The 17491-nt window shown below is 46.5% G+C and overlaps 1 protein-coding gene across 1 annotated transcript in view; it reads right to left on the bottom strand.

The window, feature by feature from the left end:
- Positions 1-17491, bottom strand: part of LOC119436074 (neuropilin and tolloid-like protein 2) — a 396223-nt gene that overhangs the window by 181041 nt on the left and 197691 nt on the right. The window contains exon 2 of the mRNA XM_037702821.2: positions 3143-3187. Coding sequence (XP_037558749.1) covers positions 3143-3187 — 45 coding nt within the window. The remainder of the gene's footprint in view (positions 1-3142; positions 3188-17491) is intronic.

Here is a 17491-nt window from a genome sequence, read left to right on the forward strand (position 1 = left end):
CACACACACACACACACACACGCACGCACACACACACACACACACACACACACACACACACACACACACACACACACACACACACACACGTGCGCGCACGCGCACGCAGACTAAGCTTTTTGGCCGTGCGGGTCTCAATAACCCTATTGAGGATATTGCTACGACACTCTTTGTGCACCGGGCTGAAATAAAGGAACAGCGGGAGATTTCCATAATAATGCGCAGCGCGCGTAATAATTTGGATACCGCGTACTACCAGCGGCTTTAGTTAGAATAGTGGGAATCTCACAGTTCTCGTGGAGTTTCTCACGGCAGATGGACGAAATATGCGGCACGTCCGTCGAATTGACGATCATATAAATTATTCAAATGCGCGAGAGGTGGAAATGATGAAAGGAATTTTGTTTGCTTGCAGAGGCTGACAGCCCGACGCAGTGTTTTCTTTTGTCCCCTCGAAGTCGCGTTTACTTGCTTGCTTGCTTGCCTTCAAAAGTAGCTAGTCGCGTTTACTTTAATGGCTCCCTCTTCCTTGCCTTTCTTCATCTTCTTCCTGTTAGGCCAGAGCGTTTCTTGCGTACGCAAGAAATCGTTTATATTTGGCAACGTGGAGCCGGCCTTTTGACGGAAAAGATTCATCTCAGATTTGTTCGCTTATACTCTTTAGTGCACTGGTCTGTATCCAAGTGTTTGACGTTCCTGCTGGAAGAATCGACGCCTGAGAGAACCAACACAAACACAGTCTTCTAACTTCCACCCACATGATCTTATTTTATAGCTTGGAGGTATTGCTATCTTTAATGAAAATCCAACCCGCCGCGGTGGCTTAGCGGTTACGGTGTTGCGCTGCAAAGCACGATCGTCGCGAGATCAAATCCCGGCCGCGGTGGACGCATTTCGATGGGGGCGAAATGCAAAAACGCCCGTGTCCCGTGCGTTGGGGGCACGTTAAAGATCCCCTGGTGGTCAAATTTAATCCGGAGTCCCCCACTACGGCATGCCTCATAATGAAATGGCCGTTTTGGCACGTAAAACCCCAAAATAATTCAATAAAATAAATAATTCAAATAAATAAATAAATAAATAAATAAATAAATAATTCAAATTCAATAAAAATTCAGAGATGTTTGCCTGTCTTGCTACTCCGGATGTTGGGTGAGAAATGTGATACGCACAGTGATAGAAAACCTACATACACACAGTGGGCACCTTCACCCACAGAGACGCACACACAAACTAGTCTGGCGGCTCCGAAGGCAATGCGTGTTAGCAGTTGGCTCTCTTATGCCGTCCTCTGTACGTAGTACATGTTCCAGCTAGTGCACATGCAAGTTATGCAGAAATGCAAATAAGAGCTTCTTTAATTTGGCACTCGTTTCTTCCTTGTTTCTCTCTCTCTCTCTCCCTCTTTAGGTAATAAAGGCAGCTGTATGTCGAAATAAAGAGGGTCCCTGCAGTATTGCAGCAAACTTAGATACTTCAGGCACCCTTAGATCTGTTTCCATGTCACGGAACAAGATACAAGATGAAGGTTAATTTGGGATTCAATTTTAAACCTCACTATCGAATTACTCGAAAGTATACTTCAAAATAATGTTCATATTCCCTATGGATTCCTTGACATCAATATTTGTTCTATTCATGCGTTCACTAGATAACTTTGAAGGCTCGTTTAAATTTTGATTAGAAAGAGCCGCTTGATGTACCATCATGCTATCACGTTATCAAACTAGGTTTTCCCATTCAGCCACGTCACGGAATAACACGGTGCCGTGCCAAGAGACGGCGCGCAGGATTTAAGACTGTGATGGCATGTGTCAAGGTCGAATGACCAGATATTCCCGTATGCGCGCTAATTACAGACCCAGTCGCGTAATGCTGTTAACGAGAAGCTTTGCGACACGGGAATTGTTATTACGATTCACGCCCGTAATCGTGCCATACAACAGCTGCAAGCATCACTTTGAGAGAGAACTTGGCCGGGGTGTGCAGGCGCTGTCATGTGTGCTTAACCTGAAGCTGCGAGAGTTTCGTAGAGAGAGAGGGTGGACTTCCAATATTTCTGGGTTGTTAAATGAAGTATGCATTTTTAAAGCGAACCATTATATCGATAGGCGAAATCACTTGTCCACAGAAAACTATCACCATCGGCATTGAGCTGAGCATCGTCGTCTTCTTGCGCAGCTGGCTCGTTGGCTCGTGCTCGTGCCACTGCTCCCGCGTTCGTCGTCGTCATCTTCTTCCACAGCTGGCTGCGCTGCCGCTTATCATTCCAGCGTAGAATTTCACTTCTCTTCTGTCGTCGTAATGGGGAGACCGCGTTTACGGGGGTATGAGCCATTGCTTAAGGGGGTACGAGCCATTCATTGTCTTACCGGTAACGGACAGATTTAATTTTGAAGCAATTTAATTTCGAAGAACCGCAAGCGGCAATGGCGGGTTAATGCTGCTAACCACGCCGCCGAGCTAACTCGAGACATCGAACGCAAGCGACAACGGCGGACTGCGGGCATACCGTCAGTGACGGCGTTCTCTCCGTCCCAGCCGGACTGCGGTCCAGCAAGCCCACGACGCGGCCGCGAAGCTCCGTCTTCCGGTCCCGACGTGGGATTAGCCCTTCTATGGGTTACCCCATAGCCTTGCAGGACCAAATAAAGTTTTCCATCCATCCGTCACAGCCGAACGTGTGTGTAACCTCATAATTGAGAAATACTTTAATGAACCCTCTGGATTAACCTAGTGATAAACACCGAGGCCGCACATTTCAGCATAGCTGGTTAACCACCTTCACAGAGTGGAAGGCCCGACGATTTATTATGATTATTATTGCATTAATTTCTAAAACTAGCTTTTCTTTTCTGCGTTTCTTTTAAAGCTTACCCACCCTCCTATTTACATATTCTGTTCTACTTTCTTTGCACTGCTTTGTTTACTGTTCACATAAGCCTTGTTTAAATTAATGGAACTTAATTTTCGGAAGAGTTCTGATGGCTCAATTATCCATACTAAAATTATATTAATCTCACTGCAGCTGGAGTGATGGCAACGCAAAAAAAGAGACTTAATTCATGCTTGGACGTGGGAAACAATTTCTTTTCATCCTTACCATGCATTAGCGCCATACGAAAAGAAAGAAAGATCTTACCTGCAATCATGCTGCTTGTTATTGTCAGGAGTGTGACTGCCAACGCTGAAAGATAGAAGAAAAAACCATCGGATGAGCAGGGTGCCACATTGAAATCCCTTGACAAAGTAAACATGAATAGCGTCATAATAATTAAGGAAACTTGCGAAATATAAGCGTGTGTATTCGGCGTTTGCTCGCGAATGCATAATTTATGAGCAGCTTAGGAGAACTGCTGTTGTAGACCGTAAGAAGTGCACGGTAAGTCGCGGCTTTGCAGGCCTTTCTAATTGTTTTCTATGGTGCCACGATGCTTCAAACTCCCTCTTTCAATACTTCGCTTCCGCTTTCATTATATATGAGCACAAAAGAACATTACTTCACGTTATACGACGCGTGTATGCATAGACAGTTTACGGCATAATCAAGCATGACTATTGAAGTAGAAACGCATAAAATGTAAGATTTCCCTACGCGGATAAAGCAGTGCATTGGTCATCGAAGCTCAAAAAAAAAAAAAACGCACTAATATGTCACTTCCCTTGAGCACAGACACCGAACCTGGCTGTCCTAATTTGTATTTTACCGTTTGCTTATCATTTTCCCAGAACTGGTGCACTTGCACATTAAAACAATGTCAGGTTTTGCCTCTGAACACAGCTCTGGTGTCTTATTGTCAATATTGACCGAACTTTCCCCACTTGTTTTCTGCTGGATATGACTCTTTAAGTGCTCCTAAATTGTGGCATCCTCGGAAATGCTAACTGCTTGGTTCACCTTCCCCGCTCCGCAACAGGGCGGCGCACCGCGACCTTCGCGGCCAGCATCAGTGATGTTGTAATTCCCTCAGTGACACAAGCAAAAGCGTATGGAACACTCTATGTGGTCAATCGGCGGACTAATCAGTGACGCCGTGAAGGCCATCGGCCATGTTGTGCTGCGTACGTCGGCTATCATCAGATCGCCGAAGCTAAGCAGCGGGAGTTTTATTGCGATAGGAATAATACGGGTCACTCGAGGCGCGAGCGACGTGAGCGACGCGCAGTGCGTTTGGCGGCAAAAAAACGACCTAGCCAAGTGGACGCATCCTTTTCTTTTTTCGTTCTTATTTAGTGCACAGTTGGTGTCGGTCGCTAAACTGTGCAGAATCTCCTTTGACTTTTTTTTTCACCCTGAAAGTGACTCTCGGTGTAAACTAGAAGATTATTTTCGTCGCTCACTGTCTCAAAATATGCGGAAAGTGCGATATTTATATTTTCTTGATGTGATGTTTTTTTATTATTATTACTGCAAATGACTGCCCTGTATGTGGTAGCGAACTGTGTAACAATTCCTTCCGCCAGCCTAGGGTAGCCAACCAGATGCTTTTCTGTTTCACATCTCTGCTTTCTGTATTTCTTTTCTTCTTCTCTCTCCTTAACAGCTGTAAACCTTCGCTTCACCTCGCCCCAACCTTTCATTCATGCTACCAACTGACGTGGTGGAGAAGCCGGCGGCATATTTGTTGCCAGCGTTTCCAATACCATAGTAAATGAGTGTCTCAATCAACTTGGCGCATAAAGTAACTACAAGAAACTAATGCCACAGATAAAATGCAATTCAGATACGTAGGAGCACACGCAACATTCATGTTATGTGCGCGTGAAGGAAACATACAGTGTTCGCATAGTTCATTGACACAGGAGTCAAAATTTTAGAAAGCCAAACACAGAGTTGAGATTAAGCGCGAACAAGCGAAGTAACACGATTATGCCGTGCGTAAATTTTGAAGTGTGCATGACTAGCACTGTGTGGACACGCAGAGTAGGGTATACTTTATAAGTTTTCCAAATGCCAGCCATTTTCCCTTTTTTTTTATTGACATGATATCAGAAGATGCTGGCGAACAAATATGGCGCCGGTGACTCCTTGGCTCTTGAATATGTCGTACATTCATAGGGCTTTAGTCGTTGAGTCGGCACATTATAACTTTGCCAGATTTGCCTTTTCTTTTTAATGGTTGCTGCGAATGATACCACAGTTTTATCTTTATAGCATACAGGTTGTGTTTCTTTGAACACAAAAATGAACGTCATGGTCTACAATGACATCCATTAAACGCCCCAGTGCCGGATTAGTCGTGATACGCTGTTATTTTCGCGCAGACGCAGTATAGGGAAAGAAGCACACGTGTCAATAAGACCAGAAAGGTATATTACGTTCAGCTTTCATGTTATCCTGGCCGAATACATACGGCTAAAAACACCGACACAATGCGAAAAGTCGGCGATTTAGCTTACCATACAATAGCCAACAGTGAAATTTGTGCGCACAGCAATACATTCCAACATCACTAACGAACCACGGGAATTATCGGTTCTATAAGTGGTAAACACAATTTATTAAGACCATACAAATGCGAATTAAAAAAATATGGCTCACGAAGACGACGTAAGATATGGCATAGCAGAAGAAGAATCGCGAATCAAACGATTTCTATCATCACAACATAAATAATCTTCCTATAACAACAGCACATGAGACACATGACATACGCCACTGTTGCTATATACGATAAAACTTGCATATCGTGACAACAAGCTGTCTTGTCGGGGTAGTGAGGTTTCTCTTGTTGTGACAGAAATTCCTGCCGCCACGTCTGAATCTTCCGACGTGATGACAACAGCGCGTCCCAAAACATGACACAGTTTCCATTGTTATGACAAAAATTTTCTTTCATATTTTTTTTTACCCAGACAGACGAACGCACAAAGACGTGGACGCGCACGCAAGCAGTTACATACCCACGAACGAACGTGCGTGTAGACACTTCTTCGCAAGAATGAAACAAGTGCGAACTGCATTACGAAGGTCGGCTGTCTTTCCTGAGCACATCATTTTACACTTTTTCCGAAGACCAGGTTTTACTTTTCCCGCATGTATTTGGCCCTCAGCTCAAAATTCAGCTACTATACAGGGACGCCTGAATGCGCCTTTGTGGTCTTCTTTGCACTATAAGGCGTTTTGCCTAGGGGATTTTATACAGGGATTCTCAAAGCCGAAGACGCCGTGTGGAATCGCTGCTTTCCGAAGAGGACGACGTTTTCCTTTAGACAAAGCGCAGCAAACACGACATACGTTACTCCTTTGTGACACTCCTTTTATGCCGAGAAAAACGCGCGGAGTCGGTTCTCGCCGTCGCCGTTCACGTAAAACGCGGCCCATCAAGTGCGACGAGACGGCAGCGCAAACCTCAAGCCCGAGTGCACACGCTCTCTCTCCATGTATGACATCGCGGGATGTCTGGGTCGCAGCAGCCAGCAAAAGAAACAGCGCCCGCGGACGGCGACGCTCGCGCACGAAGCTCGTCACTGCGTGAAGGCCGCTTTCGTAAAGAGGCGCCGCGTATAGCCGAGGCGATGGACCGCGTGCGGCAGCGGCGGACCATTGCGCATCGCGCGAGCAGCCAGCGACGCCGCGGGCGCATCCAGGGAGGAGGACGCGGGGATCCCCGCCAGCGGGGCACGATCCCCTCGGCACGAGAAAAGACGCGCGCGCCGGACGTCCGCGAATAGAACGGCAACGCGCCGACCGGAAAACAGCAAAAGCAACAAAGCCGCAAGCCGTGCTCCGCAGGGTTTCTTTCCGCGTGGGCACCGTGTCGCCGAAATTTAACCAAGCCTTCACCGAGGAAGCGCGAAATGACGGGCGCCGGTGCACCTGCTCGTCGCCGAAGCCGCCCCTCAAACGCTCCTCTTTGTCTCGGCTCGGCGGCGTGCCCCGCCGCCGAGGGGCGCGTGCACGCGAGGCCTCGGCCAGGGCCCCCGCGCCCGCTGTCTCACCTAGCCGAAAGTGAACCACCGATACCGGGCCTCATTGCTCATTACCACGTGTCGCCGCGCTGATGAAGTATACTTTCGGGAGATAAATTTTTCTTTCTTGTATAAGTAACCGTTCATTATGAGCAGAGCACTAATTTCGGTCACTTCGTGACCAAAACGGGAGATACGTTTTTCCCATTACATGGCGATCTAAGCTCTTGCCGTTTTGCGATAATGATAATTTTTCGGCAGCCGAGTAAGCGACGGTTTCTCGCTGTTTCTGTCTTTCCTTGGGAAGCAGACGCAACGCTTCGAAGCTTTTACCTCACGACTATTGCGCAACTGCAAGTTGGCAAGATCACGGCGAAGTCATGCATGAATACAATGCTAGCGCTGTCCCAAACTAACACAACTTGCTGTCCTAATTCACTCGTAAATATCTCGCTTTCTCTCCTCTTTTTTTCTTCTTCTAACATTGGTCTTTTTTCATAAATAAATAAAATAATCTCGTCACATATAACGACTGCAAAAAGATGGGAATAACGAAGTGGAGTATTGCCTCAGACAGGGTGCCTATATTTTTAAAGGATCGGTTCGCCTTTCTCGACAAAGATAGACCCACCCACTAAAACTGCCCTAAGTCATCACCATCTTTCACCCCATTATCCAATTTTTTTCTTCCATCTCTCGGCCTCTACTTTGGACGAATGGAGTGTGTATGTTACTTTTAAATTCCTCCAATCCTTTTTTGCAGTCTCGACAAATAAGCGACAATTTGTTACAGACCACAGGCAACCGCCGGCTGTCGATTATATATGTTCGTGCTTCATTGCTTTTCCAAAAGGGGGGCAAATGGAGTGTTCGGCACCCATGATTGACCTTTGATTGGAAAGCAATAGCGCATTACTCGTCCCACTGCGACAGTTTAACCGCCTATTCTGCTTCATTTCGGTTTTCTAAGAACAAATTAAATATACATCAACACGGCGCTAGAACAACTATGTGTCCCGCCGCCCGCGGTGGCTCAGATGTCTGCGTCGTTCTGGCGCTGACCACAGCATCGCGTGTTCGATGCTAGGCAGCAACTGTTGCAATCCGGTGGGAGCGAAATGCAAAAATTACCTAATTAAAAAAACTAATTATTAATTAGTTGAACGCGGTTAAACCAAGTTTGCCGAGCGATAGCACAGTTTTACTTTCTTTGGGAAAGGACACAGACGCTGCTCGGCGCGGCTCCAGCAGCGAGCGAATTGACCTTCATGCTTCACTTCGCTTCAACGCTAACTAAACGTCGAAAGCACAGCGCATACGAAACTACCAGCACTCGGCGCAACTTTGTACACATCGCAGATTGCTTTGAAGATGACGCCCGCGCGACTGCGCACTTTGTCCACATCGCAGATCGCTTTCAAGATATGGGCGCCCACGCGGCGTAAGCCGCAGCCGCCGGTAGTGGCAGGCTAAGTCCCAGTTTGACCTTGGCTGAGCTTGAAGGTCAGATTTATGGAACCAGGCGTTTTCTGGGTTTGTACCTGGAGTAGTAGAGTTATCGCTATACTATAGTCGTGGATGGCTCAGCAAACCAATTACAAATAATTAATTATTACACTAACTTGGTTTAACTGAAAAAAAAAACATTTCAATGTCTTTTTGGCACGCATGTAGTGTCCGTGGCCATAAATAAACGTTATCAAAAAACATAGATTCGCTTCGGTTTCTAGAGCACTAAGACGTGCCGATTAGGTTTGCTCTGCTCTCCTTCGCGCTGTTCCGTCACCCTTAGCAATATTCACAGTGATTGTGTGCTGCTCTGCGTTTTGTAACATTGAGAACCTTCTGCGATGCTGAGCGGAACCCACGTCACAGGGGTTCCTCGAGGACAGCAACCTGACGCATTAGCAGCTTGCGCCATGAATGCACCGGGTATGTGCCGCTCTTCAATGAACCTTTCGCCAACTTCGGTCAATGAGTACGTACCACTGAGTGCGCCGCAAGCGAGGGAACAATTCTTAGCGTTCGCAGGCACCGGCGCGCCATGCATTTCGGAGGACATGCGCAGGCGTCGCGGCACCGCCGCTAGATGACACCGAGCGCTATTAGGGAAGAGGAGTCCCGCTGCAGTACACGCCTCATACATACCTCGCTTAGACGGCGGCAATACGTTGTATGGCTATATTAATTCAATGCTAACGCATTACCGTCGACAGTCATCGTGAGATGGCTTCTATACTGCAATTTGTTTTTCTGAATTTCACCTTAGTGTGGTGCCTTGATATTGAAGCTAGTTTCCACATGTTTGGGAGGTTATCAATGCTCCCGCTCAATGTCGCCTTATTACCGCTCGGTGTTCGTAAAAGGTCCATTTCGTTCTATCCCTTTTTTTATTTCCTTGCTTGTAATTCTTGTTGAACACTTACATTAATTTTTACTGCATTATGTTTCTCTTTGATGCGTACATATGTACAGAAACGCTTTTTTTGTTGTTGTTTTCGCTGCCTGCCTCCCTTTTTCGCTCTAGACACCTCCCTACAAGCATTTTGTGGCTTAGGCTCGGGTACACGTGAGTTTAAGTTCTGTACATGAACAGCAAGCGCCTCTAGCTAGCAGCCGCGAGCTGAAAATAAGTGATGACACGTCATATTTTACGGATGTTTAAACGCAGCAGCAACGCAGTGGACCGGGAACTATAGATTCCACACGCCTAACCACAATCCACGCATGCAGTTGTGTTATTTTCAGCTGCTACGGTTTCTTTCCAACCACATGCAGAGTTTGAATTAGGGTATTTCATGGTAGCAGTGAAATACTGCGCAGAATAAAGCAGAAATCCCTGCATAAATTTGGATATTGAAGTGACTACGTACACTTTAAGAGTTCGGTTTTCCTTTCTCTCGAACAGTTATCTCCAGATTGCCTAGATCCTTCCACATTTGCAAATTTCGGAAGCCAAGAAATTCACCGCAAGCGCAAATGTACACGCTTCCCCTCGTCTAGAACAACATATCCATACACACCGTGACCGTGTGCTTTCCGCTCGTAGATCAAATTGTATGATTAAGCGAACATGAATTCGCCATTGCGATTCAGACAGCTGTCTATTATTTTTGCACCATGTCGTAGACTAAGGGGACACTAAAGAAAACGGTAATTTGAGCTGCAATGTTAACTGCGTATTCTACAATGCCAAGAAAGCCACTCCTGCCGCGAGAGGAGGCTTGATAAGCCAGATGAGACCCAAATATGCGACACAGGTGGCGACGCCGCCTCGACGTTCATGCGCAAGCTCGCGGTGACGTCAGTCGCCGCGGTGGCTTAGCGGCTATCGTGCTGCGCTGCTAAGCACGAGGTCGCGGGATCAAATCCGGGCGGCGGCGGTCGCATTTCGAAGGGGGTGAAATGCAGAAACGCGCGTGTTGCGTGCATTGGGGACACGTTAAAGAAATTACTCCGGAGTGCCCCACTACGGCGTGCCTCATAATCAAATCATGGTTTTGGCAAGGTATTGGTACATGAAGCCCCAGAATTCAATTCGACTGGCCGTAACGTCATGGAATTTGGTGGTGTGTGCTCGGGTCTAGTTAAATATTTATTGATAAAGATGGAGTATACTGCATTCTGAAGGAGCCAAAGACGCAACTTGGCAAATTCCGAGAACTGCTGCTGAGCCGTAACGGCGAAAATCCGAGAACGTATACTTTGAAGTCTTTGACGTCACACTGGATGCACCGACGCTGGGGTTCCGGCGCGAAATTCGTAAAATAGAACTTTGACCTTCATTTTCACTTCTAATAAGCGACCTATTACCGCAAATTTCACACACGAAAAAGATAGATTTGGAAAAAAACGAAATGGAGCTACAATAGAGAGCTGTACGTGACCGCCTTGCGTCATCGCGAGAATGCCAATTTCTGTATTCTTAGCCCAGCGCCCAGCGATCGCAGTGCGCCGCGCGGTGGTGAAGCTGGCAAACTGAACCGAATGTCCAAAACTTCTGCTGTCGAGAAGGATTCAAAATTGGAGAAAGAAGATTTACTCGATATTCAAAGTTTTCTGCGCAGACCTGATTTCAAACGCCATTTATTGAAGCTTGTGACGTAGTAGTTCCGCTGCTTAAATATCTTCCGCGAAGTAACTTTTTATTTGAGGGCTAACGCGAAAGAAATACCCAGGCTTGCTTCGAAATCCCTTATTCCCTTACATATTTTGTTCAACCAGTACTTTCGCCTTTTAAACCTATTATTATGCAAAGTCATCTTGACTTCTTTCAATCTTGTTCTTTTCGTTTTGTTCTGAACTTCGTTCTTCGTTTCGGCCATATAAAGCCAGCAGGCAATGAAGCTAAGGAAAGGATAGGGGTAATCAGCTGAAGTTTAAATTTTGAAAATAATGAACAAAAGTGAAATGAAAGTGGACGGAAAGATAACTTGTCGCCGATGGCCACCCAACCCACAACCTTCGCATTACGCTAAGTTCGGTCCCTATACCGGCGACAAGTTATCTTTTCCTGCACTTTCATTTATCTCTTGCTTATTATTTTCTACGCTTTCAATTTCAACCACAGCTGATTACCCCTATGATTTCCTTGGCTTCATTCCCTATTGGCTTTATATGGTCGTGATTCACAAAAATATAGCCCCGCTGTTTCCCTTCTTTTCGTTCTTTGTTTTGAGTCATTTACGCAGCTCTACATTTGTCCTGTCCGCATTCTATCGATCTTTTCTTATGTTTTTTTGTGATAGGTTGTGTTTTCTTGCTTGCTGCATTTCTTATGGTAAACTGTTATTCAAGAAGGTCTGATATATGTATATATATTTTTTTGCGTCTAGTGCGAATGTGTTAAATGTTTCACCAATTTTGCCATTCGTAGCTGATTTCTGTCTTCCTGCAATGATGAAGACATTATTATTATTATATTATTATTATTATTATTATTATTATTATTATTATTATTATTATTATTATTATTATTATTATTATTATTATTATTATTATTAAAAAAGATGCTCACTTTATTGGTAAACTTAGGAAGTCCTGATACCCCAGTGAACCCTCATTAGCAGCTTTCATCCTGATGGTGCCTTATCAAAGTGCCTTATGATAGCACATACCTTGGCGTGTTGCTATTCATCGGCCTGAATGCAACATGTTAAAATTCCTTGAAATGTGGTAGTATCTCTTAATTGAAAAGTATGGTATTATTTTGCGCACTATAGCGTGACATAAGGCACGAATTTTGTTCGCAGATGCTGCCACTTATATTGTGCGTTATGACCGCTCCTTTGCTTGTTTTTTTTTTCCTTACCATTATCAGCCTTAAAATAATGAAAATTTTGTCACCACACGCCGTCGCGGTGACTGAGGGTGTCAACGCCGTGAAGCGTGAATTCCTATTTGCTGGGAATTGGAACGGCGTTTTAGAAAAATAATGCGTGATGTGTACCTCCTCCTTTTTTAAAAATTTCATCTCCACGAATGTAGTGGAGAACAAAAAATAATAAGATTATCTTCAATTAAGGGAACTGCTACCCTTGCATTTCAAGATGAGGAACACTTTTACGCCACGGGAAGGTTGGACCGCGCTTCGCGGGGTCGCGTGCGTAATCAGAGAAATTTAACGAATAATTTAAGGCCACTAATTTTGGCCTACATGACCATTTTGAAATGTATAACCACGGCGGTAAACTTTTTATGATTCCTTCCAACTTTCCAATATAGACATGTGCCTTAAAGGGGCTGACAACCAATTTTCGTGGCACCCATTTTTTTTTTTTTTTTCAGTGCAATGGAAAGCTTGCCATTGCAGCAACTGCGAGCTTTATACTTCATTCGAATATGTCCCACGCTTGAAATTTTCATTTTCTAGCAGCGTGCGTCCCCGTGAATACTTCAGCATACGTGGCGGCCTCTATATTACGCGCGGGGCTCGCGTCGAGCGCAGGCCATTCCGTGTAGCCGCGCCGGCGAAATGTGGCACCGCTCGCCGGCGACGCTTTGCTAGCTGCTGTGTGCCGTCGACATCGGTGTGGCAGGCTCGCAAAGGAGCAAGCTCCGCTTGTCCCGGCCCCATCAGCTGGAAAAGGGCGCGGGCGCTCCCGGGCGGCTGCAGCGGCGGAGGCGACGGCGCGCTATTTTCGAGCTCAGCGGCCTCGGTGCCTCCTCTGCTGCCGGGCCCCGCCGCGCGCGTATTCCTCGACGCGGACGGATCAGCTCAGCCTGCACTGTGGCCGAGCAACAGAAGAAGAAAAAGAAACGATTTCTTTGCGTACCGTAGAGGAAAGCCCCGCTTTGTTTTCGGATCCATGTTTTGCTTGCTGTTCGCGATGTGCGCGGTCCTTTGGCTGTGCCGTGTAAATTCGGGCACGCGGCCGCTGACGCGCGCGCGAGCGCGCGCACACGCGGGCTGCTGGACGCACGCTGCGGTCTGGCTGCTCGCTCTTCTCGTCGTGCTCGATCTGACTGGCCGTGTTTTCTATTTGGCATGCGGAACCGAAGGAAGCACGAGGCGGGCTGAACCCTGTGCAGGGGCGAAGAAAGAGGAGAGAAAAGGGGCACGGCGGCTGTTACGCTCGATTTGCTATGCGAAATGGAGGCCGGTACTTGAAAAAAAAAAAAAAAATGAGGGAGAACCGCGAGCCGGGCGAGCGCCGCGTCATGTCAGAACGGCGAAACCAGGAAAAAACGCGATTTTGTTATTTATTGCGCCCGTTTCTGGACGGGTGATTGCTTGTCCAATACGTCCAATCAACCGCGTGGGCCTTGGGAAGGAAACCTTTTTTTTCTCTCTCCGTTATTTTCTCTCTCCCCCCCCCCATTCCCCCCTCTACCCTTACCCTGTGCCCGCGGCTCGATTCTGTCGGTCCGATAGCGCGGAGCGCATGTTTTATCGCTTTCCTCTCGCGGAGCACGGACGAAAAAACGAAAAGTGTAGTTATTGATTAAGCGGATTGCCTCCTTTGTTTGTCTCTGTTTTTCTCTGCACGCAACTTTAACCCTGTGTGGTACACGCACAGTGCCATTTGTATAACCGCGAGCCCCCCCCCCCCCCCCCCCCTCCCCCTCGTGGTTAGCAGAAATGGAAATGCTGACACTTAGTTTTGCTCGTTCTTTCCCGCGCTCAACCACTTCCGCTAGCAAAAGGCGGTGCGAATATTCGCGCAGTCAACAGAAGCCACACATTAAAGCACTTCTTACGCGGATTAAAGAGTTCGCTTTCTCTCGCCTTATCTCCCTCTCTCTTTCGTTCCAACCAACCAGTGGAACAGAAAACAAAAGAAAAACGTTGGACGCATGGTTTTAGGTGGCATGCTTTATTTGGATGGTGCCGATATTTTCCTATCGTCATCTTTCGTGTTCCCCTTAGAACTGCTCGCTTGAGGAGTTAATTTCCGCGGCTACGAAGTTTCTCTAGCTTCTTTACCGAAGAGAATGAAGAGAGATACCATGGAGTGACGTTATGAACCTGAAGAATCGATAACCGAGAAGTTTATCATAAATATTCAACCGTTCATTGTGGTATCAGCAGTGGAGTATTCTTTAAAAAAAAAAATCTCGGGTCTTACGTGCCAAAACCAAGATCTTATTATGAGGCTCGCCGTAGCGGGGGCCCCTGGAAGAATTTTTACCACCAGGGGATCTTTAACGTGCCCCCAATGCACCGTACACGGGCGTTTTTGCATTTCGCCCCCATCGAAATGCGGCCGCCGCGGCCAGGATTTGATTCCGCGACCACGTGCTTAGCAGCGCGACACCGTAGCCGCTAAGCCAGCGCGGCGGGTGAGTATTTTTTTCTACTTGTTGCTATCAAAGGTTAATGAGCACAATATTTTCGTATGGCACGGATACAATTAATCATCATCATCATCATCATCGTTATCATCATCATCAGCATTATGTATGTCCGCTGCAGGACGAAGGCCTCTCCCTGCGATCTCCAATTACCCCTGTCTTGCACTAGCTGATTCCAACTTGCGCCTGCAAGTTTCCTAACTTCATCACCCCACCTAGTTTTCTGCCGTCCTCGACTGTGCTTCCCTTCTCTTGGTATCCATTCTGTAACTCTGATGGTCCCACGGTTATCCATCCTACGCATTACATGGCCTGCCCAGCTCCACTTTTCCCGCTTAATGTCAACTAGAATATCGGTTATCCCTGTTTGCTCTCTGATCCACACCGCTCTCTTCCCGTCTCTTAACGTTAGGCCTAACATTTTTCGTTCCATCGCTCTTTGTGCGGTCCTTAACTTGTTCTCGAGCTTCTTTGTTAACCTCCAAGTTTCTGCCCCATATGTTAGCACCGGTAGAATGCAATTATTGTACACTGTTCTTTTCAACGACACTGGTAATCTCCCAGTCAGGATTTGGCAATGCCTGCCGTATGCACTCCAGCCCAATTTTATTCTTCTATAAATTTCTTTCTCGTGATCAGGATCCCCTATGAGTTATTGACCTAGATAAACGTACTCATTTACAGACTCTCGAGGCTGACTGGCGATCCTGAATTCTTGTTCCCTTGCCAGGCTATTGAACATAGCCTGACTCGATAGGGAGCGCGTGTTGTACGTTGCCATGTTCAGTTTCCATTGGCGGCCTGTACGGACCCAGAGATTCTTAGCACCCTTTGCCGCGTCGCAGGTCTCACCTCCGCCTTGGTCAGGTGCGTCGCAGCCGCTGGGGACTGAGGGCCATGGGTAAATTGCAGGAGTCATTAGGGAGGTATAGCAGCCGTATACTGCACCAGGGAGTCGAATTCCTGTTCTGGTGAGGCAGTGACTTTGTTGAAGCTTAGTGGGCCTTCCTAATTTCGTTGCACCTTGACTAGTAAAGCCCCACTAGCTCTCGGCGATTTTTTTAATATGTTTGTTTTGCCGGTGTCAGTCGCCACTCCATGCCTGAAAATGTAGTGGACTGGAGGAGGATTCGGACTTACGACCTTCAAATTACGGTACTACAAAAAAAAAAAAAAAACTGAACAGAACATTACACGTCTAGGTATACATCACCATAATCCTCCAACTTAACTGCAGGACGACCCTAAATAAATGGTCATTGAAATTTCTTATGCGGCACAAACGTCATGAACTGTCTGTTCGTACTCCTTCACTACATCCGTTATAAACGCACGTAATAGTGCCACTGAGAGCCTCGTTGACTTCACGGATGTACTATCAGACTCGCGCTCACTTCGCGGTCAAAACTCTTGCGTACGACTCACGCATTAAAGAAAAAAAAAAAAAAACTTGCGCAAATTACGCGTTCAAGATTACAAGGAGATTCGCGCTTATTTATAAGTACTTCTACGCACTAATGAAACTCAAATGCTGCCGCCTTCTAAATACGCGTGCGAGACATGCACAGCCTTATTCATACCCTTGCATAATACGTCGAAGAGAAAAGAAATCTGTAGAGTATACCATAACTAAAAACGATCCGCGCAGCCCGTTTCAAAGGCGCGGTACTCTCTACGTGCGTGCGGGAACAACCATCCGGCGATTTCTAAAATCATCTGAAGTAGACTGCAGGATAACCAGTATCTAACCTGATACAGCGTTATTTTCAGAACTCGCGAAATCCGAAAAGAAAGTCTTAGTTTAACGGAAACTCACGCGAACTATCTACATATCTCTGCGAAAAAAAAATAACACTGACGCTATCCTTTCTCGAGCGTTCAGCTGTCGCGTTTTCCTGAAAGTAAACATCAAATTAACTAGAAAATTTATCTGCCTCTACCACGATCAGAAGAGACCAACATTGCCCTCTGCCTAGCAGAACGTTCCTAAAACTCAAAGTTGTTCCAAAGTATCCTCAGAGAAATGAATAATAATGAATGCAACTTACCAAACGTGCCTCGAAAGAAAAGCACTACAGTCAAACAAAAGACGACTTGTCACGAACTCGCGCAAAAGCGTCGCTCATCAACTGGCGCAACTTGCGTGTGTCCTTCCAAACTATATTACCTAGATACGAAACCTGACTGGCGTGAAGTACAACATAACACAACAAGTTGGAGCATACGCTGCCAACTTGTTTATTATGACCTGCGGTCTAACTTTAAATACTCTTACATACCAACTAGCCCATCTAGATGCCATAGGTCGTGATTAACCGCGTTCCTTCGAGCGCACTTGGACAGATTCATAGTATTTCGACTGCACCCGCCGAGGTTGCTTAGGGGCTATGGTGTTGGGCTGCTAAGCCTGAGAGCGCGGGATCAAATCCCAGCCACGGCTGCCGCATTTTGATGGAGGCCACCTAAATTGATGTTCACGGGTGTTTTCGCATTTCGATGGGGGCGAAACGCGAAAACACCCGTGTACATCAATTTAGGTGCAGGTGGTGCAGGTGGTCGAAATTATTCCGGAGTCCCTCACTACGGCGTGCCTCATAATCAGATCGTGGTTTTGGCACGTAAAACCCCATAATTTAATGTTTAGGTATCTGAACTAAAGAAGACGATTACACGTTAGACTTTCCTATATTTGAAGGCGCATTTCGATGGATGCAAATTGTAGGAACACCCGTGCATTGGGTGCACGTTAAAAAACCCCAGGTGGTCAAAATTATTCCGGAGTCTC

The sequence above is a fragment of the Dermacentor silvarum genome, chromosome 1, assembly GCF_013339745.2.
Source record: "Dermacentor silvarum isolate Dsil-2018 chromosome 1, BIME_Dsil_1.4, whole genome shotgun sequence".
Taxonomy (NCBI): Eukaryota; Metazoa; Arthropoda; class Arachnida; order Ixodida; family Ixodidae; genus Dermacentor; species Dermacentor silvarum.